This window comes from Trichomonas vaginalis, chromosome VI, assembly GCF_026262505.1.
Source record: "Trichomonas vaginalis G3 chromosome VI, whole genome shotgun sequence".
NCBI lineage: Eukaryota > Parabasalia > Trichomonadida > Trichomonadidae > Trichomonas > Trichomonas vaginalis.
This window is the reverse complement of record NC_067208.1, coordinates 5,128,211-5,154,397: the sequence shown is the minus strand read 5'-3', so window position 1 is coordinate 5,154,397 and position 26,187 is coordinate 5,128,211. Positions and strand designations below refer to the sequence as shown.

At 32.4% G+C, this 26,187-nt stretch overlaps 13 protein-coding genes and 1 pseudogene across 14 annotated transcripts, besides 4 other annotated features; 8 read left to right on the top strand and 6 right to left on the bottom strand.

Annotated features, from left to right (window-relative positions):
- Positions 1-20: 20 nt before the first annotated feature.
- Positions 21-53: a mobile genetic element.
- A 706-nt stretch (positions 54-759) lies between these two features.
- On the top strand, positions 760-3,207 carry TVAGG3_0808690 (surface antigen family; the record flags this gene model as incomplete). Its single annotated transcript, XM_001307915.2, has 1 exon — positions 760-3,207. One exon carries the CDS (start codon positions 760-762, stop codon positions 3,205-3,207), a length of 2,448 nt encoding a protein of 815 aa, XP_001307916.1.
- A 1,163-nt stretch (positions 3,208-4,370) lies between these two features.
- On the top strand, positions 4,371-4,598 carry TVAGG3_0808680 (ribonuclease inhibitor domain-containing protein; the record flags this gene model as incomplete). The annotated part of the gene is made up of 1 exon (XM_001307916.1): positions 4,371-4,598. The coding sequence occupies one exon, from the start codon at positions 4,371-4,373 to the stop codon at positions 4,596-4,598; it is 228 nt and encodes a 75-aa protein (XP_001307917.1).
- Positions 4,599-5,506: 908 nt separating this feature from the next.
- On the bottom strand, positions 5,507-7,303 carry TVAGG3_0808670 (ankyrin repeat, PH and SEC7 domain containing protein SECG-related family; the record flags this gene model as incomplete). Its single annotated transcript, XM_001307917.1, has 1 exon — positions 5,507-7,303. The coding sequence occupies one exon, from the start codon at positions 7,301-7,303 to the stop codon at positions 5,507-5,509; it is 1,797 nt and encodes a 598-aa protein (XP_001307918.1).
- A 57-nt stretch (positions 7,304-7,360) lies between these two features.
- TVAGG3_0808660 (protein ubiquitination) lies at positions 7,361-7,768 on the bottom strand (the record flags this gene model as incomplete). Its single annotated transcript, XM_001307918.1, has 1 exon — positions 7,361-7,768. One exon carries the CDS (start codon positions 7,766-7,768, stop codon positions 7,361-7,363), a length of 408 nt encoding a protein of 135 aa, XP_001307919.1.
- A 1,029-nt stretch (positions 7,769-8,797) lies between these two features.
- TVAGG3_0808650 (uncharacterized protein) lies at positions 8,798-10,792 on the top strand (the record flags this gene model as incomplete). The annotated part of the gene is made up of 1 exon (XM_001307919.1): positions 8,798-10,591. The coding sequence occupies one exon, from the start codon at positions 8,798-8,800 to the stop codon at positions 10,589-10,591; it is 1,794 nt and encodes a 597-aa protein (XP_001307920.1).
- Positions 10,793-11,040: 248 nt separating this feature from the next.
- Positions 11,041-11,559, bottom strand: TVAGG3_0808640 (oxidoreductase protein; the record flags this gene model as incomplete). Its single annotated transcript, XM_001307920.1, has 1 exon — positions 11,041-11,559. One exon carries the CDS (start codon positions 11,557-11,559, stop codon positions 11,041-11,043), a length of 519 nt encoding a protein of 172 aa, XP_001307921.1.
- Positions 11,560-11,637: 78 nt separating this feature from the next.
- TVAGG3_0808630 lies at positions 11,638-11,776 on the top strand (annotated as a pseudogene). The gene has a single exon. A coding segment is annotated over exon 1 (139 nt).
- Positions 11,638-11,856: a mobile genetic element.
- A 1,039-nt stretch (positions 11,857-12,895) lies between these two features.
- TVAGG3_0808610 (armadillo (ARM) repeat-containing protein family) lies at positions 12,896-14,242 on the bottom strand (the record flags this gene model as incomplete). The annotated part of the gene is made up of 1 exon (XM_001307921.1): positions 12,896-14,242. One exon carries the CDS (start codon positions 14,240-14,242, stop codon positions 12,896-12,898), a length of 1,347 nt encoding a protein of 448 aa, XP_001307922.1.
- A 10-nt stretch (positions 14,243-14,252) lies between these two features.
- Positions 14,253-15,059: a mobile genetic element.
- Positions 15,057-26,187: part of a mobile genetic element that runs on past the window's edge.
- Positions 16,480-16,800, bottom strand: TVAGG3_0808590 (uncharacterized protein; the record flags this gene model as incomplete). Its single annotated transcript, XM_051247629.1, has 1 exon — positions 16,480-16,800. One exon carries the CDS (start codon positions 16,798-16,800, stop codon positions 16,480-16,482), a length of 321 nt encoding a protein of 106 aa, XP_051083104.1.
- Positions 18,686-18,921, top strand: TVAGG3_0808580 (uncharacterized protein; the record flags this gene model as incomplete). The annotated part of the gene is made up of 1 exon (XM_051247628.1): positions 18,686-18,921. A coding segment is annotated over one exon (236 nt), but the record flags the coding sequence as incomplete, so codon positions are not given.
- TVAGG3_0808570 (uncharacterized protein) lies at positions 19,558-20,310 on the bottom strand (the record flags this gene model as incomplete). Its single annotated transcript, XM_051247627.1, has 1 exon — positions 19,558-20,310. One exon carries the CDS (start codon positions 20,308-20,310, stop codon positions 19,558-19,560), a length of 753 nt encoding a protein of 250 aa, XP_051083102.1.
- TVAGG3_0808560 (organellar and viral DNA polymerase type B) lies at positions 20,340-23,243 on the top strand (the record flags this gene model as incomplete). Its single annotated transcript, XM_001307924.1, has 1 exon — positions 20,340-23,243. One exon carries the CDS (start codon positions 20,340-20,342, stop codon positions 23,241-23,243), a length of 2,904 nt encoding a protein of 967 aa, XP_001307925.1.
- TVAGG3_0808550 (integrase core domain containing protein family) lies at positions 23,263-24,348 on the top strand (the record flags this gene model as incomplete). Its single annotated transcript, XM_051247626.1, has 1 exon — positions 23,263-24,348. The coding sequence occupies one exon, from the start codon at positions 23,263-23,265 to the stop codon at positions 24,346-24,348; it is 1,086 nt and encodes a 361-aa protein (XP_051083101.1).
- Positions 24,552-25,217, top strand: TVAGG3_0808540 (uncharacterized protein; the record flags this gene model as incomplete). Its single annotated transcript, XM_051247625.1, has 1 exon — positions 24,552-25,217. The coding sequence occupies one exon, from the start codon at positions 24,552-24,554 to the stop codon at positions 25,215-25,217; it is 666 nt and encodes a 221-aa protein (XP_051083100.1).

The following is a 26,187-nucleotide window of genomic DNA, read 5'->3' as shown; positions in this document are numbered from 1 at the left end:
TAAAGCCATTTACTTTATTTTTAAGGATGCATTGACCACTTTCTGACATGCTCTTGCGAAATCAATATACTCTCAATTTTTTACTTTTGCAACTCAATATGGAGAATTTTTTTCAAATTATAGAACTATTTGAGATACAATAGAGACCAACACTGATATGGAAGCATAGGATATCAAAGAACCTTTATGATGGTAATACTATGATGAACAAATGCTAAAATCTGACTCGGTTATAATCAAAAATTTAATCTATCTATAATGATTTATAATAACTATTTCCCCGATCAAAAATATTAACTTTTTACCTTGGAAAATTGTAATAAAAAGCTTGGATGTAAAAAAATTAAGAGAATTTCAGAAGGTGGTATAAGTACATCCTTAAGAGTAATTTCGACTTTCTGACATTCTCTTACTTTTAATATAAGATCAGCAGTTAATTATTCGGCTGATATATTGGCGCTATGATAGCTTCTGACAAACAGAGACTCAGATAGTACTCAAAAGGTGTATTCTTATAATGTCAAGTATTATATTATGATGAATGAGGAACATTATAATTATAATATTAATGGTAGAAACTTGAGAGGATGTTTATAGTAAAATAATATAAGTTCCTCTTTCCCAAACTAAAATTCATTTCAAGAATAGAAACTTCTTACATCTATCCGCCAGACAACTGGTGTTTTACATCATATAAAAACCGTTAATTTGTTTAACCTTATATTTTTATGTTATTACATCTCCTTTCTGCTAGGTTAAATGCCTGATTATCAAAATGGTGCATATTCTTCAGATGACTATTCATTTCTCGAGTCTGTTTCCTCGAATGCCAAAACCACAACAATTCATAAAAATGCTAAAACTATTAAAGGAATCAGTGCCAATAACTATGCATTTTCCACGTGTAAAGACACGATCGAAACTGTTATATTCGAGACAGGATCATTGCTATACGAAATTTCCCCGTACACATTTTATCAATGCTCAAAACTCCAACAAATCGACCTTACTCCATGCTCTCATTTAACAAATATTGCTGATCATGCATTCTATCAATGCAAATCATTATCTTCTATAAAAATTCCAAATTCGATAACAAAATTAAGAGAATATTCATTTTATCAAACAAATTTATCAACTTTCACACTTCCTTCATCTGTAACAAGTATTTCAGATTATTGCTTCATGTATAGTTCAAAATTGGCGCAATTAGAGATTCCTACTGATAGCAATTTAGTTTCTATAGGGAAATGGGTTATAATTGGTACTCTAGTAACATCTTTTTATATTCCATCTAAAGTTAATTCAATATCATATGCATTTTCTGAAGGTGCGCAAATTCAATCAATTACATGTTCTCCTTCAAATCCATATTACAAAGTTGAAAACGCAATTTTGATTGATAAAAGAAGCATGATCACGCATACGTACCCACAAAGGAAAGGAGGTTCTGTCATAATTCCAGAGGGAATTACAGGAACAATGTCTGCCGTTTTTTCCTCATGTGGAATTACATCTGTCCAATTTCCATCTTCTATAACATATATAAATGAATATTCCTTTCAGCAAAATCCATTAACTGAAATTGAAATTCCAGATTCTGTAACCTCAATGTATAAAAAGGCTTTCTATGCATGTGACAAGTTGACAACAGTAAAATTGCCAAATAAAATAACAACACTTCCCGAAAGTTGTTTCGAAGGATGTGGATTGACATCAATAACAATTCCAGACAGCGTCAAAATTATCAATGATCGATGTTTTCTTAATTGTCCTAATCTTCGGGAAGTTATTTTACCCGATAGTATATCACAGCTTAACGGTAGAGTCTTCGATCCAACAACACAGATCCGATTCTCTAATAACTCTAAGTTCTACATCACAGCAGATTACGTCATTATGGACAAAGTTAACACCACAGTTGTTCAGTACATCGGAAGAAACTCAGACAACAGCATCAACATTCATTTTAATGTTAGTGAGATCAAGAAATCCGTATTCTCAGACAAAACACTCTTACGAAGTATCACATTTCCCGTTGATTCTAAACTTCAGACAATCAATGACAAAGCATTTATCAACTGTTATAATCTAGAATTCATTGGACTTCCTTCCAGCATTGTTTCAATAGGCAGTGAATCATTCAGCAATTGCTACAAACTTCGAAGCATCTCACTCAACTATTGCAATAAAATTGGTTCTAGTGCATTTCTCAACTGCATCAATCTGAGTATTGTTACATTCGAAGAGAGTTCCATCACGAATATTCCAGAAAATTGTTTCTACAATTGCATATCACTTACAACATTAAATTTACCAATCAACCTTGAAATCATCGGTGATAAATCGTTTATGCTTTGCACATCCTTGAGCAATGTTGTTTTCCATTCTAGTGTTAGTTCATTTGGTGAGAGCTGTTTCCGTCAATGTAACATCAAGACTGTTGATCTCAGTGTTTGCAGTTCATTTCAAACACTTAGTGATAACTGCTTTCGAGACAACAATCTTCTAGAAAGCATCAAATATCCACATGATTTGCATACACTTGGTGCATTCACCTTGAGCAACACATCAATTTCATCATTTGACATTCCTTCATCCCTCGAGACTATCAGCTCAGACACATTCACAAACTGCTTTTCACTTAAGTCTATCCATATTCCATCCGACTCAAGCCTTAGTCTTATTTCCGTTGGCTCATTCCGAAACTGCATCAACATTGAGAACATCACATGCGATAGCGACATATACCATGTTGTTACTGGTGCGCTTTTCAACGACAAGATGGCATCCCTCATTTTGTTCCCACCAGCATCCAAAGTGAAGTACTTCTCATTGCCTGGCAGCACAAGGACTATTGGTGAAGGTGCGTTCATGAGCTGTGTCAACTTAATCAGTGTTATGATTCCTAGTGGGAGTGTTTCAACTATCTCACAAAATGCATTCGAAGGTTGCATCAATCTTAAGATGATCAACATTCCATCTAGTGTTGTCGAAGTTGGTGCAGATGCATTCAAGGACTGTACACATCTTTCATGCGAATGTGAGATTGAGAACCGAACTAAAATTTTTCTTAATCAACTTATCACTCATAGCAAACTTCCTACACGATGTGTTTATGATCGTGAATCTCTATATTCATGTCGTGTTAAATCCAGTTTTCAAAACAATCTTCTAATTCATCCATTTATTGTTATGATATTATAATAAATCTAAAAAATCAAATGGCTTTACATATTTATATTCTTAGGTAATTAAATTGTAAACTAAAAAGAAGGTCAAAAAGATTGAATATTCCACTTTTCTATTAATTTCATACTGCTTTTCTGCAAAAATGGTCTCAATGACTAGTAGAAATAGACTACACAACACTAGCACTATTAAAATCATTACTAATAAATCATAGGATTATCGTTGTGTCACTTTTATTTTATATCGCAATAATATCAAAAAGATTTTTAAAATCATCATTCAAATCGGCAACCATATCATACAATAATCACATTGCCAATAAAATGAAGTTTAGTCAAAAGTACAGAAATTCTCCTACCTCGAAATCTTAATAAATAAATAATATCTTAAAATGATATTCTTATTATTTTTATTATTAAAAACAAGTGTATCTGCTTGCCTTGAACAAGCTTCTAGTGACACAGTCAGGATATATGATTGCGGTAATGGACAGATTAACTCAAACCAAATAGTTGATAACTATATTAATTATATTATTGAAGACTTTGAAGAAATTCCTGCTGAGGCCTTTAGGCTTGCTACAAAGATGCAAAAAGTTGAGTCCACAACTGTATATAAAATAGGAGACAGGGCATTTTATGGTTTAACAAGTTTATATAACATTTCTTTTAGTTAGAATATAAACTTGTAATGGATTAGAATATATAACAATTCCTTCTTCATTAAAAGAGATTGGAAGTAGTTGTTTCGAAAATTGTAACAATCTGCAAACTATCATCTTTGATTATAGTGAAACTCCTATTGTAATCCAACCCGATGCATTTAAGAATTGTAACTCCGTTGATCATTTTTCAACCGGCCGTAATTTAACTTTTATTGGTCCATTTTCATCTGACAAATTAACTGATATAACTTTTACGACTTCTTCACAATCACTTCTTTATTCATCCATTTCTGAATGTTCACATTTAACTGGAATTGAATTCACATCAGATGTCACATCAATTTCACCAAATGCATTTGCAGGATGGAACAAAATAACAAGAGTTAATATTCCAAGTTCAATATCAGTAATTTCTTCTAATGCTTTTTCTGGTTGTTCTTCTTTACAAACAATTACATTTGAAGCTTCGCAAACAACACTAATCTTGCAACAAAATATTTTCAATGATTGCCAAATGCTAAAGTATATCTATGTTACACGCTCCTTAGCAGCAAATGATGGCTCTCCAGGATGGAATCATCTTGAAAGTATTTACTATGCAAATGCAGTTATATCAACGGGTGTTAATGTTTTCAAAGATTGTATAGAACTTAAAAATGTTATTGGCTGTAATGATCTTAATGATGTAGGTAAATCTGCATTTTATGGCTGTACAAAATTGAAGTCATTCAAGTTCACATAAAACTTAAAGGTAATTAATAACAATGCATTTCAAAATACAGGGTTCGATATTGTTAATTTATCCGATTGTACGATGTTGAGTTCAATTGGGGATTCTGCTTTTTCAGATGTAAATAATTTGGTTGTTATTATTCTTCCAAAGGCGGACACAATTATCAACAATAGGGCTTTTTATGGAACATCAATTATCACAATAACCATTCAGAGGAATCAACAAGTAATGAATGAAGCATTCGCAAATTGTCGGCAGCTGACATGCGTGATTTTAAGAGATTCTTCATTTCTAGCAACAAATTCATTCAAGGATTGTAATAATATAGTCTCATTTTCTCTTTACAATCATGTAAGACTTGAAACAGGAGCCTTTTCTGAAGTTATTAAAGGAGAATTACAAATCTCCTATTTTCATGAATTAAATACATGTCAATTAGTTACTAAAGGTGCCTTAACTAATTTACAAGTTAAAGAAATATCAGGTCTTAAATCTTATGAATATTCTGATTATTGCGGAATTAAAGTGAGAAAGGTATATAATTCAGCTCCCGAAACATTGGAAGGGCATTGTGAGGTTGTCACAATTAAAAATTTTTCAATATTATATATGAACGAGAAATTTAATGGGCTAAAATCAAAAATTATTTTTGCTTTACAGTTTATTAATTAATATTAGAAGTGTTTCGAAGGTTTATTTACCATAAATTATATATATTGGAAATTTGATTCAGTATTTTTAGCTTATTGAAAATGTATTTATGCATGTCGTGTTAAATCCAGTCTTCAAAACAATCTTCTTATTCATCCATTTATTGTTATGATTTTATAATAAATCTAAAAAATCAAACTGCTTTACATATTTATATTCTTAGGTAATAATTTATATACTAAACAAAACAGTCAAAAAGATGAAATTTATATAAGGCATGCAGTTGAAATATTTGGGCATCTTGCACCATTAGACATTAAAATTTTTTGAATTTCAATATTATTTTTCTCAGTTGCATATATAATAGCATTATTATTTTTATTATCTCTGACATTGACATCTGCTCCATGAGAAATAAGAAGCTCTATTACTTCTTTTTCTGAAAAAATAGTAGAATTGATAAGTGGTGTTTTTCCATCATTATCAATTTCATTAATATTTGCACCATGTGTAATAAGACATTCCGAATTCGCTTTGTTTGCAGTTGCTGCATAATGAAGGGGAATTTTCCCATCATTATCTTTTTCATTAATATTTGCACCATGCAAAATTAAAAATTCTATCATATTCTTGTAATTATTTGTTGCTGCAAAATGAAGAAGAGTTTTACCATTAATATTTTTTGCATTAACATCTAAATGATGTGAAATAAGAAATTCAGCTAATTCTACACTACTTGTTGTGTGTAACGGCGAATTTCCATCATTATCTTTGATGTTAATATCTGCCCCATGAGAAAAAAGAAATTCGACAATATCTTTATGATTAAAATGTGATGCTATTAAAAGTGGTGTTTTTCCATTTTTATCTTTATCGTTGATATTTGCTCCATTTGAAAAAAGAAATTCTGTTATTTCTATATCTCTGTTTGGGACTGCATAATGAAGAGGAGTTTTTCCATTTAGATCTTTTTCTTCGATATTTGCTCCTTTTGAAGTAAAAAGCTCCATAATATTTTTATCTATATTATCTGCGGCATAATGAAGAGGTGTTTTACCATAAACATCTTTTTCATTGATATCGATATCATATGATAGAAGAAGTTTAACAACATTGATATCTCCACGTTCCGCGGCATAATGAAGGACAGTTTTATTTTCATTATCTTTTACTTTGAAATCTGCATTGTTTGAAATCAAATATTTCATTATTTCTTGATTAGCAGATGCTGCAAAATGAATAGCTGTTAATCCATTTTCATTTTTTGCATTAACATTTGCTCCATGTGAAACCAAAAGTTCTACAATTTCACTATTTCCCTGCTCAATGGCTAATACAAGATGGAATTTTCCTTCATTTCCCTTTTCATTCAAATTCGCACCGCTTTTGATTAGGAGTTCAGTTAAATCTAGATTTATTTTCTTTTGAGTTATTGCATTAATAAGAGCTGTATCATCGTCACCATTTTTCGCATTCACATCTGCACCATGATCAATAAGAAGTTTTGCCATATCTATATAATTTTCTTCGACTGCAATAAGTAGAGGAGTTCTACCTATATCGTCCTTTGCATTTATGTCTAAACCATGTTTAATAAGAAAATCTGCAGCCTCTTTACTATTGTATTTAGCAGCATAATGAAGAGGTGTTTCACAATTATCATTTGTTGATTCTAGTTCTGAACCATGTGAAATAAGAATTTCTATAATTTCAATAGAATTATTCGCAGCTGCGAAATGAAGAGCTGTATTTCCGTTTTGCATTTTTTGATTAACATCTGATTTAAGTGCAATAAGAATATTTACAATTTCTTTACTATTTTCCATTACTGCAATGATAAGAGGTGTTTTGTATTCATTATCCTCTATATTTATATCTGCATGATATTCAATAAGTAGATTTACTGCATCATTTGCATGATTTTCAATTGCACAATGTAATGGAGTAGATCCTGATATGTCGATTGCATCAATTTCAGCACCATTGGAAATAAGCAATTCCATTGTTTTAATATCATTATTATTTGCTGTATAATGAAGAGCTGTTTTTCCGTTATTTGCCATTTGTTTGACATCTGCTCCATGTAAAATAAGAAATCGTGAAGCTTCTTTAAAATTAAATTATGTTGCAAGAAGAAGAGGAGTATGTCCTGATTTATCTTTTGCTTCTAAATCAGCACCGTGAGAAATGAGGAGATCTAATATTTCAACATTATTAGAAAGTGATGCCCAATGAAGAGCTGTTATTTGGCGATCGTCTTTTTTATTGACATCAACTTCCTGAAGAATGAAGTATTCACAAACGCATAAATTCTTAAAATAAGGAACATAAACAAAACATGTATTGATTAACTGAGTTCGATCATAATAATAAAAGAATGCTTGAATATTATTATAATCTAAACAATCTGATAAATTCATTTCATCAATTTGATATTCATCCATTAAATAAGTAACAAAATCTATGTTGTGCGAGATAATTGCATACTTTAAACATTCTTCATCAGGATCTTGTTGTTCCAAACACATGCTTAATATATCCTTCTGCCCTCTTAAAAATGAAAAATCTAAGCACATCTTTGTAATTTCTGAGTCAAATTCTGTTCTTAAAAACTTAAAACAATTAACTGCGCCATGATAAGAACATAATTCAAGCAATGAATATCCATTTGTTGTTTGTGGATAAAAATATTATATAGTTTCATGTCTTTATTAAAATCGGATCTTTCGATAATTGATATAAATGTTTTTATGTCATCCTGCATGATTGCCCTGTAAATTGTGTTCTCTTCATGAACATCCAATGTAAAGTCATCAGATTCATATTGTTGGTATGCTATTTTATTATTATAATTATCCAGTGGTATCCCAAATTCTTTATAAACCATGTAATCGAAAACACTTTTGATTCTTACACTTGGTTTTATATTGTAATCTTCAAATATTTTTTTGTAAATGCTCCAATATGATTTAATGTAACAATTATTGAATAATGATGCATTTTCAATTATCACTAGCATCTCGTAAGGCAGAAATATCTTTGTTTCAATCAATTTATTTTTGATATCTTTGTAAATACTGGCAATTTCGTCGTCATCGAATGTGTCCAGTTTGTATAGCCTATTATAACAATCAATTTGATCCTTGAATAATTCTATAAGCTCAAGTCCATCTGTCATATCCATTGGAAAATAAAAAATTCTACTTCAAATAAGTTTAGATCATTAACAATATCGCTTTATCATATACACTTGATCTTGCAGAACATTAACAGTTAATTCCAAGTTAATTAAGTCTAATTGAAGAAGATTTATAAATTTCTTTTCTTGTTTGTATGGTAGTGGTCTATGCATAAGTCCCAGAGTAAATAAGCATATCCAAAATACCCCAAACCTTATTTACTATTACCTCAACAATGTTTAGCTTATGTATACTAATGAAGTACCTTTCTACAACCATTTTACATATGAAATCTATAAATTTGCTGTGAAAATTGCTAACCTTCATGCATTCTTTGATTAAATATATTTCTTCACGCCAGTAAATTTTTTTATTTCGATGTCAAGTCTTTGGGGAAAATTCTCGAATTTTATCACAAATCTAGAGAAAACCATTGATAATGACTTTGAAAGCAGAGAAGCATCTGTTATTACACCGACACCATCGGCATCTAAAGAAATTTTAGAAGGATATTCTTCTTCTTCGGAAGAAGAAGAAACAATTCATGAAGAGCAAACAAATCAAGATGAGCATGTCGACGATGATAATAAAAAGCAAGAATTAATCGCTAAAATCAAAGCTGTTGAAGAAGAATTGGAAAAACAACAAAATGAAGCTCAAAAACATCAAACCGTCATTGATCAAATTGGTGCTGCTGGGGCTTCATTACTTGAAGAATTCGATACCAGACAGCAAAAACTCCAAGCTCTTTTTGATAAACTTATGTTAAATGAAAAATCAATTCAAAGCGAAATTGACGACGTCTCTCAGGCAGACGAGTTACTATCTTCTGTTCAAGCACAGCATAGTAAAGCCAAAAGACTGGTAGACGAATACAAACTCGAATTAGATCAACGAAAAATGGCTTATGATGATTTACTCTACGATCAGAAGAAAGTTGATGAATCAATTGCCGATTTTGAAAACAATATTGCCGAATTACAAGAAGAAAAACAAGAATTAGAGCAAAAAACAAAATCATTCGTCGAAAGATCTACAGAAAAAGAAAATAAGATCGAAAAACTACAACAAACAGTAAATGAACTTTCCGCTAATGCTACATCTGTTGCAAATACAGCCGCTTCTTTCAAAGAAAAACAAAAAAATTTATTTTCCAAAAAAGAAAACTTAGAGAATCAAAGAACAGACATTCTAAACAAAATTAATGAAGCAGAGATGATGCAAGAAACCGAAAAACGTAAAAAAGTTGAAAATAAAATCCAAGCCATGAAAATTTTTACTCAAAATCAACTAAAAAGGTTTGATGATGAAATTTTGGAGCTAAACGTTCAAACGGAGACTCTCCATAACGAAATAAAAACCAAAGATATTCAATTTGAAAAAGATAAACAAAATTTAGAGTCCCAAATCACTCAGGCAGAGGTAGAACATGAACAATTGAAGATTACATTGGATGATAAAAAGGCTTCCAACCCTAGAACCCTGTTATCTTTGCAAACAAAACTGGAAACATTAAAATCCGTTTACGAATCAACGGAAAAGGTTCAAAGTGAGACCATAAATCGCCTCAAAAGTGATTTAGTTGAAGTTCAGGTCAAAAATGAGTCAATTAACGACCAAATTGAAGATTTAGAAAAAGAAATTGCAAAATTGAATGAAGAACGTAAATCTTCGAAGAACTTAATTGACGAACAGAAATCCCAGAAGGAAGAATATGAAAATAATTTGTCAAAATTAAATGATGAAATTATTTCGGTTAAAACAAGGGTTTCGTCAATCCAAGATGAATACAAGAAGTTACAAAATGAACTAGAACGCAAAAATGCTGAAAAATCTAAACTTGAAGAACAAAAAATTCTTCGTGAGAAAAAATTCAATGAACAGAAGCAAGCATTGAAAGAAAAACTTGAAAATTATAATGCTCAAATAAATGCAAAGACTGTGGAGTCTCCATTTGTTAAATGGCGCTCTCTTTGCGAAAAATGTGCAAATTACGATAAAGAAATTGAAAAACTTAAGATAGATATAAAGCAAAGTTCTGGTTTGGACAGAATATTTGCAGATACAATAGATACTCTTGCAACAAAGCAAGATGAATTAGAAATTTGCAGAAGAACAATTGCTCGTGAAAAAGAATGTTTCAAGCAGAAAGTAACCGAGCTAATGAATTAATATATATTGTTTTGTATTGTTATTAATAAAGTATGCGATATAATAATTTGAAATTTGTTTTATATTCATTAAAATAACAATCAAATTCCCTCTAATATATATGAACATCTCTGTAAATACATGAACTTGGTAAAAATTATTACAATTCAACTGATTCGATAATAATTAGTACAATTATACAGGAATCAAAGATGAAAAGAGTATAGACAAACTGAATTTGCTTCGAAAAGTATTTATTGCTTAGATTTGAATTATAAATAATGAGGTTAATAATCTTGATTTGAAATTTACAATGAAGTTCAATGTCATGTAGTTGCACTCAGATTTGATCCAAAAAAACAATAGTGAAATACTTTTAAACTATCCAGAATGCTTACAAAAAATGAACAAAAAAAAAGACTTCATATTTGTAATCAATTGATCAAATTTTTATTCATTCAATTTTAATTTTACTGACCCCATCTGTTAGTGCCGAGGTTAAGGATATCAACTCCAAAGAAGTCAGCATAGTCATAGAATGAATAGAATCTATCCAATTCTTCAAGCTTCTTCATCAGTGGTTCAGATAATGTGAAATCAAGTTCATAATTTAATTTGATGTTCTTTGGATTCATTGACATTGGGATGAGGACGTACTTCTTGGACTTTTGCTGTAAGAACTTAAGGCAGACCTGGGCACCTGTCTTCTTGACTTCATCTGCAACTTGTTTGACAACAGGGTCATTGATAAGGCTTGTTCCAAATGGACCTTTAAGAGGTGGATGGCCAATTGTTGTATGTGCCATCAAGTAGATGTTGTGGGACTCACAATAGCTGAGGAGTGGCTTGAACTGCCTGTAGATGTTGCATTCGACTTGGTTAGCGTATGGCTTGATTTCGCAGTTGAACCAAATTCTTTCGAGCTGCTCGATTGAGAAGTTGGAAACACCAATATGTCTTGTCAATCCCTTCTTCTGGCATTCTTCCATTGCATGATATGTTTCAAGGATATCAATTTGTTCAAACTGGATCTTTCCATTCTTACACCAATTTTCTCATGATGATATATTCGCGAGTCCAGATGATCTTGAAAATTTTGTAAGAGAGCAATTTGAGCAATTTTCTCATGATGATTTAAAGCGTGTCTTTCAAGCCTGGATCGATCGCTGCGAACGCGTGATTGAATCCAATGGTGATTATATTTAAATAAACTTTATATATATGTAACTTGTTTCTTTCTATTCGCAGTATTCAGGTTTGTGCTAAACACACCTTTGGACACCCTATATCTACGACAAACGTGAATATCACAACTTTATATGATAATTGAATTCTCTGTATATAGCATTAGTTATCTTTGGATTTTAAATGCGTTCAGATGAATATTTGAATATGAAATCGCATTTTATCTCATGAAGTTAGAAACCATTTGATGATCTCACATCATATTAGTCAAATAAGAGTTCAATTGTTGTTCTAAAATGGAACAAGTGCTTGTTTTATCAAAATGTTAATCTAAAAACCTTAATATCTAACGAAATCTTTCAAGAAATGTTATATATGTCTAAACAATCTAAATGCACGCGGAATTTAGATAATTGGATTCAATATATGAGATCCTCATAGGCTGTATAGAAAAAAAAGAGTATGATCTGTAAACTTCAGAAAGTTACCCTCCTAAATGGAGGTATAGAGTTCGTGTGGTTTTGGCAATAAAAACTCCTGCGGAATGGCCGCCTGTGCCTCCTTCAATAAGTGGCTGTTGCATATTATTTGTTACATTGCAACCTTGGGCGCCCCAAACTTTTAGAAAGTATTTTCCTTGAAGTAAGCGGATTTCATAAGGAAAACAATCTATCGGACTTGTGCATGGATATTCTAAAAATACTTCAGGTGGATTAGTGGATGTCTCGTAGACTTTTGAACTTATCGCATTAGATATTTTAATTGCGCCATCAAAGAAAGATAAAACTTGATATGTCATTGTCTTCTACGTTCTTTTTTGTATACAAAGAGTCTTTTATTCTTAAATTGATGTTTGTTTCTATGTATTTTATACTTCCCGATTGAATTATCAATAATATTGATAGACAACTCCGTTGAAATGCATTCAAAATTATGGCACTTTTTTCAACCATTTTATTAACATTCTCTAAAAAAACAAATAATCGTTTATTCTATTTTCTAATAATGATTATTTCAAAATATCTCAATAAAATTGAAAGACCTATTCAAAAAATAAAACATATTTTAGATTAGAGAAAATAGTAAAATCATATTAATAGTAATTTAACAAAGAACATATTTACTAAACAAAACAAAAAATTATTCTCTATCTTCTGACATAATATGTAGAAAATCTTCAAATTTAGTATAACAATCATCATCTTCGTATGTGTATTCCAATATTCTTGTTACTAAATCGCTATACTTGATTTCATTTGCAATTTCTGGTATTTTGATCGAACAAAAGTACAAAGATCTGACTGCATCTATGATTTTACTATTATACGATGTTGCTACAGTTGTTTCATCGAACACATCATCAAGAAAAGCTATGACATCTCCGACAATATTATTATCAAAAACAATTTGTGGAGAAATGACTAAAGCGGATGCGACAAATTGTGTGGAATATAATTTCCCTTTGAAATCAAAGGAATCATTGTTGTTGATGCAATAAATTAACCAAAAAGTGACATGAGGACTCAAAATTTCCCAAATTGGATGTTCTAAAGCTTCGATTAAGAAGAAAAGAGTCATGGGCACTTGGTTGTTTCTCTGTTGCTCTTGTAGTCCGTCAATTTGCTCTAGATTATGTAGGAATTCGTCTAAATTAAAGAAATTCAGTGATTCTGGATATAATTTGATAAGACGCGAACAAACAACTACAAGAAACGGATTATATTGGTAATGCTTAGTAAGAATCTCTGTATATTCCTGTAAATACTTAATCATAAAATTTTCATTATGTAACAGTAAATCCATGATTTGGGCAATGTACATTTCACTTCCTTCGAACTGAGAACCTAATACGTAGCCTGCAGAGTCCCATATTTCGTCTATAAAAGAAGATTCTTGATTTTGCTCGTGAATTTTCTGTAATAATCGATAAAATACTTGCGATCCAACAACAATCTGCTTTTTGTTGTTTGTATGCAGTGCGATCGTCAATGCATGAACAAAAGGTTGTAAATTGTCTATTTCTGGGTATAATTTTTCATTATACAGTATATTTCTGAGTATATTTAGTGCAGTTATGCTGTAAAATGGATTCTCATAAGATAAATTTTCTAAAATCAGATCAAACGGCGCATTATAAAATAAATTAACTGCTTGTTCTGGTAATTCAGAATAAATTTCAATGATTTGAAGTGCCTTCAGCATATGAACTTCAAGACGAACAATATATTCGAATAAAATTTGAATTATGTCATTGGTAAAATCTGAATCAATGAGAATTCCCTTCTTTTCATTCATCAAATCATATAGACAAAGTACGTTTTGATTAATTGAGTTCTCATTATTGACGTTCTCTATTATTTCTCTAAAAACGTTATTAATATTTTCGTTAAACAATGTAATTTCATCTTCATCATGGTTAGTTATCTCACATATAATGACTGGAGGCGTTGGAATGCTATCTATGAGCTCTTTATACTCTTCATCCATGTAAAAAAATGAGATTGGGACAAAGTTGCAATTCGGCACTTTTTGTAAAAAAAATGGGGTCATACTCATAATGAATAGAGACTTATAGCCAAGTCTTGATATCATACAGGGAGAATATACATTGATAAGCAATTATATTTTATAGTAGTAGTATTCAGAAATTCTTACAATTTACAATACAATTTTCAAAAATGGATAAAGACTTATAGCCAAGTCTTGATATCATGCAGGGAGAATATACATAGATAAGCAATTATATTTTATAGTAGTAGTATTCAGAAATTCTTACAATTTACAATACAATTTTCAAAAATGGATAAAGACTAATAGCCAAGTCTTGATATCATGCAGGGAGACTCTCTACAAATACAAAAATTGATTATCATAAGGAAATACAAATTTATCAATTTTCATGTGAAAATTACATAAATTTGTTCTCCAATAAATAGCAATAATACTTTGAATGTTATATTAAGTAATATAGCTTCAGGTAAATAAGCTTACACTTCAAAAATATACTGTTTATTCATTAATTTTAAAAAAAGTCCAAATTATCTAATCTTGCTTACTCTTCCTTTAAACTTCTTTGTGCCAAATTTAATATTGCCTTCAAAGATGGAATAAGGACATTAGGTTCAATCCTTCGGCTTTCGACAATTTCCAAAATGTGTTGAATTAATTTCAAACATTCATCGTGTTTTGAAGCTCTTTGCTCAACAATCTGATTACCTGCCCTTGTAAGAATTCTTACTGCTCTATCTTCATTCAAAACATTAGCGACTTGAACCTTAATAATCGCATTTGGAATCACAACAGTTAGTATACATATCTTGGGTACGGCGGCACTGCGTTCCACCTTACCCAAGATAACGGTTTGACACTTTACAAAACCGCTGACGTATATTTTACAACACAAACGACAACACTAACTTAACCTTAAATATTTACAAAGCCGCCAACCACTTCACCTCACTAACATTTTCGCTAACGACTTCACTAATGAAAAAATAAACGTTCTCACTAACGTTCCCACTAATGTTCTCATTTACAAAAGTATTGCAGCGCTTCCCATTGCTGTGCTTCACACAATAGTTCATATTCTTCAGTATCGCTGCTGTCACTCCAATCGTCAGAGTCAAAATCACTGTCAAAATAAATGTATGTAAGTTTTGACAAAGCTAATGAAACACGTTTACCGTTTGTATCTATTGCTTTTATATATCTCCCATTATGTTTATTGTCATAAACGCTCAAACTAACTTTACCCTTTCTCCCTCGTATCTGATAGAATGTATTTTCACGAGGAACGAAGAACAAATTCTTGAACTCATGACCGTTGTAGTTTGTTATCTCAATAGTTTTCGTCATTTATATAAAAATAAACTTAAAAATAAACTTAAAAATAAATGATATCACCACCCTCACACGTATGAAAACATAGCACAAAAATAAATTTAGGTGAAGTGGTGAAATCTCACCTCTTTTTTCACCCGGTTTTTCACCCTGTTGAATTCATTGCTTTATAACTCTCTTCCTTGGTTTCTTTTTAGTTGCTTTCTTCACGTCTGTCTCCAACTTGACTGTCTTTCTTCTTCGGCCGTAATGATACCAGTTACTTCCACCAGTCAATGGGTCAAATGGTCTTTCGTAAGGGTTTCCATACATTCCATAGGGACCATACGGAAGAACTACTGGTGGAGAAGAAACATTTTCTTTAGTTACATCGACTCTATTTAAATGCATTGTTTCACCTTTCATCTGGTCATTAAAGTCTTTTGCGTGTTTTGCAAACTCATCGTCCTTTCCTAAAGCATTTTCTGACTCAGTCGCAACCAAATTGGATGCTTTATTTATGAGCCCTATTTTATTTAATCTTAACTTCTTTACAACCCAGCCTCCAATCTTTCCTTTATTTGCATCTAATGTCTTTGAAACCCTTCCTCCACTCATTTTATTTACTGCGTCACAAGCTCCAAGTGCTTTTGCTCCAAATGCTAATGCTTTTGTTCCCATTGCGCCTAAAGCTGCCCAAGCTACCATTTACCCCATATTAAAATCATCTCTCTTCAATATTATCTCATAAAAGTTCTCGTTACTGGAGAAAGTCAATGAAACATAAGCGTTCTCATTCATAACTTCTTTCTTATCTCATCTATACGCTTCAAAATGTCTGAACAATTGCTAACATCTTCTACAACAGTTATTTCATCATGAATGACCTTCAAGAACAAGCTCATTTAATATGCTATTAAAATCATCTCAATAATGAGTCCATCCTTTCCATCTTTAGGTAGCACAACATCTTTCATTGAAGAAGGTTCGACAAGTCTTATGTTAAACTTACTGACAAAGTTTGTTATACTATAATGCTTCGGCGGCGAATACATGTAGTTTGAAAGACATAATATAGATTCTTCAGCAAATTCACTTATACTGGATTTTATAACAATGTTCTCACGAGACCAAATACCACCAATTGACAATCTTGTAAGCAATCCTGCTGAACCTTCTACTGTAAACGTCGATGGTAACATTCCACGAAGGTCATCTATTGACATCTTTGAGTCACTGAATTTAAATATTTTCTTAAAGCAATCGTCATTATCTAACCATGCAATAGCTTTGAAGTTTTCATTCGAATATACATCTGCTTCATTAAATGTAAATCCTGACTTCTTTGCAGAGATGACTTTAAAATCTATTGAGTTTGTTTCAAAATTATATGCTATGGTAACTTCTGAAGGTAATGGATGCCTTCCGCAGTCAGTTGTTCTCTCACTACCGTTTGAAGCTTTGTGTTAAAAACTTTCATGTCATCTCCTGTGTCTAGGTTCACATACACAGCAACAGGGAAACTATCTTGCTTCTTTGTTTCATCATTATATCTCAAAACATTAAAGTTCTTCAATAATATTGTTCTTCCTGCTGGAATACTTCGAACCTGTCTGATTTCAATAGCTTTCTCACCTCCTACATACTCTACCCAGTGTCTTGGATATTCATAAGTATACTGACTTTCTTGAATTTTGGTTGGTTTCATCATAACATGTTCATAGTATATCTTTATACTCTTGTCAGTTAGACTCGGTGCTATGTTCTGAATATTTCTGACTTGCATTTTTAATGGAGATAAAATGAAGCATTTAATACATGATGTAGATGAAGACATGAATGAAACTACAGACAAACTTAACTCTTCTCTTATTCTTCCTTTCAGCAAAGATTATGAATTCTTTCAAATGGTGTGTATTTCTATTGTGGAAGAGATGGGTTCAGGTAAGACATTTAACCTCATTCGTCATATACTCATAACAGAGCGTTTAGGAAACGACTCTACTATGACCAAATCATTATATCAGCAACTTCAGACTCTATGGACTCAACAGCGAAAACATTTATGTCAAAAGTTCAAGCCTCTGTCGTTAAAGTTCCAGACAGTGAACTCATTGAATTTCTTCAACGTTACATTCGACGTAAGAGAAATATTATGCCATCGTTGAATTTATACAGTCAGGAATGCAAAAGACTTCTGAGGAGATGGAAAGAATTATTGACAAACACCACTTACGTCAATACTCAGGAGTTTACGATATGAAACGACTTACAAACTACATTCTGTCAAAACTTTCAAAATACCCCTTCAAAAAATATCCTTCAAACACTCTGCTCGTTTGTGACGACTTCGCCGGAAAAGGTTTAGTGTCAAAACCAGACTCACCATTAGCTAACATCATACTAAAGTCAGACATTACCACTTAACTGTAGCAATACTTATGCAAACATGGAGGTTTTTAGCTTTAAACATAAAACGTCTCATAACTGACTTCGTTATCTTTCAAGGTTTCTCACGTATGATATTGAACTCATTTGGAAACAGTCAGGTATAACATTACCTTTTGAAGAAATTTGGGAAGCATATAAGTCTCTCATCTCTCCTCGTTCATACCTTGAGATTCATATCATGACTAATACCATTAAAGTCAAAAATATTCCATGGGAACGACCAACATTGTTTTAAAGTTTAACCTTCAATTGACTGATGGTAAACAAATTCCATGCATCTCTGTCGCCATTTCTGTTAATATTTTTGCTGTCATTCATATCATCCACTTCCCCATCCGTTAGCTTTTGAGGATATGCGTTAGAATAGCTGTTCTTAAATGAAGGCTTTTCACCTTTGAGAGCATAAACTCTATAACTTTCTGCATACTTTATGTTTGAACCTCCTGAGCCATCATTGACATAAATTTTTATAGGCTTCCACCCTTTGTTCATTTCCTGCTTCTTCCCTTAGCTCTTTTGTTCAGTAGTTCTACATCTTTATACACAGCACCTGTCTCAGTGAATTCAACAATATTTTCATTCGTTAGTAGCTTTACATTCAAACCCTTGTCGAGTATATTGTTCATTTCATACATATAAAAGGTTTTTATTCTATATGAAATGAGAAGCAAATCCATCTTAGCTGGTGCCGTTAATGTTCCAATTGAACCAACATCAAATGTTGACTCACGAACGACAAACAATATTGTCATAAAGAACTATAGTTCGGAGTGTTTGAAAGAAAAAGAACCAGATCTTAAGTCGGTGAATTTAAACACAGCTTCAAACGCTAACGCTACATCAGATGTTAAGTTAGAGTATCCACCACTGGACCAAGTTCTTTCAAGAGAAGCCAACGACAACCCTTACACAAATGTTCAAACAAATCCTTCAGATAACGTAGACCATTACCTTCTTCAGTTATACCAAACAATTTTACTCAAAGACGATAAGAAGCTTTTGACAAATCTTATAAGTAAGAACCAAATAATTCTAACAAAGGAGGACCTTGAAAATGTTATCTCACGAATAACAGGGAAACAATGTGTCATTGACTATCTCGACCCTGAAATCGAATGCTGTGGTCAAACTCCACTATTCATGAAAATAGGTAACATCCGCATCATTGAAATACCAGGAACTACAGGAGTTGAGTTTAAGTATAAATATTCGAAAGTATACAAAACTATCTACTGACTATAAATTTGTTTGAAATATGTTTTAGTAAATTAAAGCAGTCAGGAGGCTCTTTGAGCCCATCTTGGCGCTTTGCGCCGTCAGTCAAAAAAATTTCAAGTTAGCAATTTGTAATATCTATCCAAAACTTCTTCAACAGTATGAATTCATCTTCATAATGTAACCTAATCTTATTGACTTGGTGCAGTTTTCACTAACACAATATTTTTCTGTTCTCTTGACTGACATAACTAACTCATTTGTTTCATCAAACAGCAACAACCAAAGTTCATGACCTAATACATAACGTTCATACTTTATATTTTTAGCTCTGAGTTCTCTTGTAAGCTGTTGCATTTAATATTTTCTAAAAAGTCAACTTCAACAGTCATTCGCACTGGTGCCTTCAGTTCTACAGGCTCTCTTTGAAAGTCAACAAGTCTGAATTGCATGTCTTTCAAATTATGAGGACTAATGCGAACCCATTTACCTAAATGAGTTGCTATGACAGGAACGTTTGGAATGAACATTGAATTGACTGCATAACAGAAAGACTTATATTCTACTGAACCTTTACTATTAACTCCTGAAATACCTGTGACATTAGCTATTTTAGACTCAATGTATAAACAATTACCATAACATACGTATGGAACAGATTTCATCTCAATCGTTTTGTCAACACTTTTCAAAGGAAATGTCATATGGTATGCACCCAAAAGAAGTTGTACTCTATGACTCATTCTTGGTATCTTAAACTCTTTCTCGCTGCTGAACTTCAATGTTCCCTCAGAAGAGAGTTCGACATCTATGTTGTCAATAGTTTCTTCATTTATGAGAGTATCTATGGCTCCAGCAATTTTATCTATTCTATACCCAGCTCTGTTAGGAAATGTTATAACACTTCTTTTGTCATCTATTTCAATCTCTATGAAATCTGTTTCATCTGTTATGACAAAAGTTGCGATAGTATTGAAGTCAACAACTCTGAAAGCAAGCGCTTCATTCTGAAGACCTAAGTTTGTTTGTAGTTTTACTATTCCGTATTCGTTTGGGTCTGTACTTTGCAAATAGAACAACATTTTATTCTCATTAAAATATGACTATTGCTGCATATGCGTATGAAACAAATGAAGCAAGAAGAGCACATGAACTAGTAAACGAAAACTCAACTTTAACCATTGAAGGCAATGATTTAGTCATTGACGATGGAAAAACTAAAAAAGTCATTGATTTCGATACTTTTAACACTTATGACCCATTCATTACAACAAGCAAGGTTCCCATCATAAATGATGGAACGGTGCAATATATAAATTCTACAGTAGATGCCTCATTAGTGAAAGTATTAAATGTTCTCATTGAATTGTTAAAGAGCTTTCGATTTGACGACAACATTAAATGCCTAAAGAATTTAGTCATGAATGAGAAACAAATTCTCGGCGTTGCTGGTAGCAGTAATGATGTACACCTTATGACATTAGAATATTATAACGAACATAAAGATGAACTGAAAGGAGAGAAGGGTGACACCGGACCTCAAGGACCACAAGGAATACAAGGAATACAAGGAATACAAGGAATACAAGGACCTCAAGGCGAAAACGGTTTGAATGGTGAAGATGGAAAGGATGGAAAAACTGCTAAAGCATGGATATGGAACCTTATAAATACTGGTTTAACAGCTGCTTCATATGGAGTTCTTCAATACCAAATCGGAAAGATATGGGCAGTACTTGGTGAAGAAGTTTTAGATGACGTTAAAAATGCTTTGAACTTCATTTCAAATGGTTCGGATACTATTAAAACTTTATCTGGTTGGATGCAAGAAACAAGGAGTCAAATAGATACTGTAAGACGTATAGCAAACAATGCACTTACGGGATTGGATACTTTACGAGAAGCACAAAATACACTAAAGGAAGCAAATGATATTCTTGGCTCGGTATCAGACATGCATGAAGATTGGCTTAAAGGTATTGACAAATCTTTAAAAAATCACAGTCAGTCTATTGCTGACTACAAGAAAAGTATAGATTTTTTACATAGTGCTATGGACGTACATGATGGAAGCATAAGGAACTTACTTAATGCTAACAATAACTTACCAGGAACTATTAAAGCATTTATAAAGTCCTTTGTAAAACCTGGTGCTCTAACATTTAGGTCTTTGAGAGCAAGAGCATTGAAGTCAAGAGATGCAGAAACTCCAACAGAACCTACAGAAGGAACTGAAACAACAGAAACTCCAGAAGAACCACCAAAACCAACAGCTAATGAAATATTGTTCGAATATTTTCCAAGGTACTCTGTTCTCATTGCATACATTCAAGAAATACTTAAGAAAGCAGACTTGACTTTAGGAGATGATGAAAGTTCTGTATATCTTTCGTTCCAGTTTCAAATAGCAGAACTTTTGAGACAGATATGCTTAATGTATGACAACATCTCTGATTTCACAAGATATGATGACGACCATGATCCCGAACACGGTGAAGAAGAAGTTTTACAAACATCCATTAAGACAGGAAAGGTTTTAACTCAAAGTCTTATTATTGACACCAAAGATGGCGAAGTGGACGTTCTTCAAGAGCTGAAGAAAAATACTTCTTCTGGAGGTGGTGGTAGGCATGAACTTGAAATAAATGAGATAGAAGAGAAATTAGCCGAAAAAGCAGATAAAAACCATGTTCATTATATAAGTTCAGACGAACAGATTATAACGGACTACCATGGATATTTAACACAGGATGAAAAAGTGAAGACGGAAGATGTTAATGAAAGAAGATATAAATTCATTCGTGCTAAAGGTTATGACATACACTGTACTGTACAGTATGACACAGGTAAAGCACCAGAAGCATTTGGTTATCACAATGAAATTTATGCTTCATACTTCTTTGTTAACGGTGTATTAGTTGAACCAAGATTTACATTGAGAGTTAAGACAAAAATAACCGTTGAAGATGCTATTAAAAGTAAAGCTGACAAAGATGAACTTGACGCAACGAACAAAGTTTTGAAATCTCATAAACACAATATCTCCGATATAAATGAACTTCAAGCTACATTAAATAATAAAGCTGACAAGAACCATACACATAAATCCTTCACTACTGTTAGAGCAGACGACATAATATTGAACTATACCCTTGGTTCAAGTGCACCATTAGAAAATCCAAGTACAAGCGTAAAAGATACACTAAACTCCTTAAATAACAAAAGTATGAACATTGAAGATCATGCCAGAAACTTTGAAGCATATGAACTACCAGCAATGTTAGATAAGAAAGCCGACAAGAACCATACACATAAATCCTTCACTACTGTTGCTATAAAAAGTATTGAAGGAACGGTTGGCGGAACTGGTGGGGATGCGTTATATTATGAACCTCCTAACTTTCCACAAGGTTTAACATCGAATGAAAACATAACAACGAAGAAAAAAATTAAATGTAAAAATGTTTATGTCATGAATGATGAAAATAATGTTAAATTCACTGCTCAAGATTTATATGATAAGAAAGCAGACAAAACAGAGCTTCAAACATTAAAGACAGAAATACTTCAAACCATATATCCTGTTGGTTCTATTTATACGTCAATGAATTTAACAAATCCAGCAAGTGTTTTAGGTTTTGGTACGTGGAAGCAGATTGTAGACAAATTCTTATACTGTGCTAGATATTCAAAGCAAACAGGAGGTTCGAAGAAAATTACTGAAGCAAACTTACCTGCGCACACTCATACAGGAACTACAAACACAACAGGTAATCATTCACATTCAATAACAAAAAGAGGTTATACAAATCTTGCAGCAGGTTCGGATAGACAGGGAATGAATAGATCTGATATTTCAAGTGACCCAGTAGATTCAAGCACAGGTATTTTCTGTGGAACCGCAGGAAATCATTCACACACTTTCACAACAAATCCAACAGGCTCGGGTGCAGATTACATGCCACCATTTGTGACTATATTCGCATGGTTCAGAGCTGCTTAAAATCTTTAACTTTACATAAATGAGCTTGAAAGAAGTATTCGAACAACATCCATGGAGGTCATTTAAGAAGTTCAATGAAGCTGCAAAGAGTTGGGGATTTACTAACAGAGCTGAAGTGAAAAGGTTCTTTGACAAAAATGTTGTACATCAAACAAAAATAAACCCTTACGACTACTTTTTACCAATTTACTCCAACACTCCTGACGCATACCAATTTGACACTCTCATTCAAAGCAGAAAAGGAGGACATAAACCATTCCTCATCTTCATTAATGTTAACACTCGCAAAGCATATGCATATCCAATGAAAAATAAAGGAACTCGTGAAGTGTTAAGAGTTTTACAAAAGTTTGTAGCAGAACATAACCCAAGTACTTTAACATCAGACCAGGATTCAGCATACCTCAGCAATGAAATCACAGATTTTCTCATTAAGCATAACATAACTCACTACACTACTGAAGACCATAACCATAACATACTCGGTATCATTAACCGCTTCATAAGAACGCTCAGAGATTTAAACCAAGAGCGAGACTTTACCGAAGAAACAATGAAACACTTTCTCGAAGTATATAATTCCTCAACACATTCTACAACAGGACATACACCAAATTCAATGACACAACAACAAGAAGAAAAGTATATACAAAAGAAACGAAGCCAAACACAAAATATCAGAAATTCAAGACAATTTACACTCATTCCTGGTACAAAAGTTCGTGTAGTTCTTGACGACAAACCGTTGACAAAGAAACGTTTAAGGTTAAGTCGAAATTATTATATAGTAGACTCTACGCAAGGTAATGGATATCTTATAAAAGCTGCCGACGACTCTATTGCGTTTTATCCTCGTCATAAATTAGTCGAAAGTAGTAATGGCAAACTTGCTGAAACCATTGACAAAGCAAAGCGAGGAGTGGTTATTGAAATACTTGGCTATAACACAAACGATGACACTTATAAAGTAAGATATGAAGGAGGCGTTGAAGATGTTATATCATCTAAGAACTTGAGAGAGTCGAAGCCAACACATCTGGGACCATTAGAGCGGGAGTTCTGGAAAGACAAAAATATGCCAGAAAGAATAAGAAAATTCTTCTAAACTTTTTCATTAGATGTAAATCAGACATGAACGAGAACAGTCATGATATCATTAAAGGTACCATTTATTTTAACATAAAGACGCAAAGCGGCGGGGCATAGCCCATGAACAAAAATAATGAATTTTCATGTATTTCTTAATGATAGAAAAATAACGTTAGTTTTATTTTTTTCTAACTTTTTATCTTGTAGGTAAGAACAGAAATGTCAGTCGAAGCAAAAACATTCACTAACAAATCTAATGGCGAAACATTCACAAAAGGCACTTATAACGGTATTGAAGTCTTACGTAGAGACAAGGATGGTTACATTAATGCAACAAAGATGGCAAGAGAAGCAGGAAAGTTAAACCATTTAAACAGCTTTCTCAATAGTGCTAAAATGCAGGAAATTCTTGAGTTTTGGTTGAAAGAATACGGTCGAGCCAAAAGTGGCTCGACCTCAAAACAAGCATTTTATGAGCTTACTAAGGGTGTTATAAATGAATTCAAAGGTATTTACATACATCCTGACTTCGTTCATTTTGTTGCTGAATGGTGCTCTGTAAAGTATGCATTTTATGTCAAAGATATTATGGACTCCATAGACAAGAAAGTTCATGAGAAGTTAGATGAAGAAGAACTCGAAGATACAGTAGAGAATGCTAAACCTTTGTTCGAACAAGAAGTTAGAAAAATGCATGAAAAACAATTAGAACATGAACGTGAGATATGTTATGATTATAGAGATTCTCCATACGAACTAGACCAATGGGAACAAGAAGATTTAAAGAGAGAATTTAGAGAATATGAACTCGCTAAGATAGCATTAGAAGCTGCAGAAAAGAAGTTAAAAGTTTGGGGTCGTTTTGTACAAAAATATTGTGAGTAAATGAACTCATTATTTTTGCATCATGACACGAAGTGAAGATTCGCACTTCGTCAAAAAAAGTGAAGGTTCCTGACGGTTTCAAACCGCCATACTTTACATGAAGATAGTTTACAATGTCAACTAAATATCATGTACGATAGAAACGGTTATGTAAAGTTTACATTTTGTAAAGTTTTGTCTTGAATCAGGACAAGTCTTGTATTTTTTCAGAACAAGTCTTGTATTTTTTCAAGACAAATCTTGTCCTGATTCAGAACAAGACTTGCACTTTTTAGTCAGTTTTTCTTGTAAAGTTCTCAAATTTGAGAACAATTGTCCTGATTCAAGACAAGTCTTGTATTTTTTCAGAACAAGTCTTGTATTTTTTCAAGACAAATCTTGTCCTGATTCAAGACAAGTCTTGCACTTTTTCAGGAAATCCTATCGTCCAACTTTACAAATGTCACTTTTCAACATGATTGCATTTTGGTCGGGGAACAACTTTCTCTCATTTTGTCACTTTTCTATCGTCGTGTTTTGTCACTTTTCCTTCAGGGTGTGTGTCAGAAAATATCCAAAATCTTTATAGCCTCGTATCTCCTTCAATTCTTGACGGTTTGACATGTATGACACACCATTCAATTCAGAATTATGTGCTGAATCTTATGACCTTCATTTGTTCGTGACTTCTTTTCACATATGTAACCATGAATTTTTAACATTTCTTTAACACAGAAAAATAAAGTTAGTTTTATTTTTATTTATTTTTTTTATTTTGTATGTAAGAACAGAAATGTCAACATTAGAGAACACAACAACTGCTATCGTTCATGAAGCCATAAATGAAGAATACGAATACATACAATATAACAAACAACTTCGCCTCATTCGTTCGGTCAAAGATGACATGTACCAAATGCAAAGTATAATGAATGCTCTTCGTTCTACAAAGCAAGCATATCATTGGTTTGAAAACCAACAGACAAAAGAA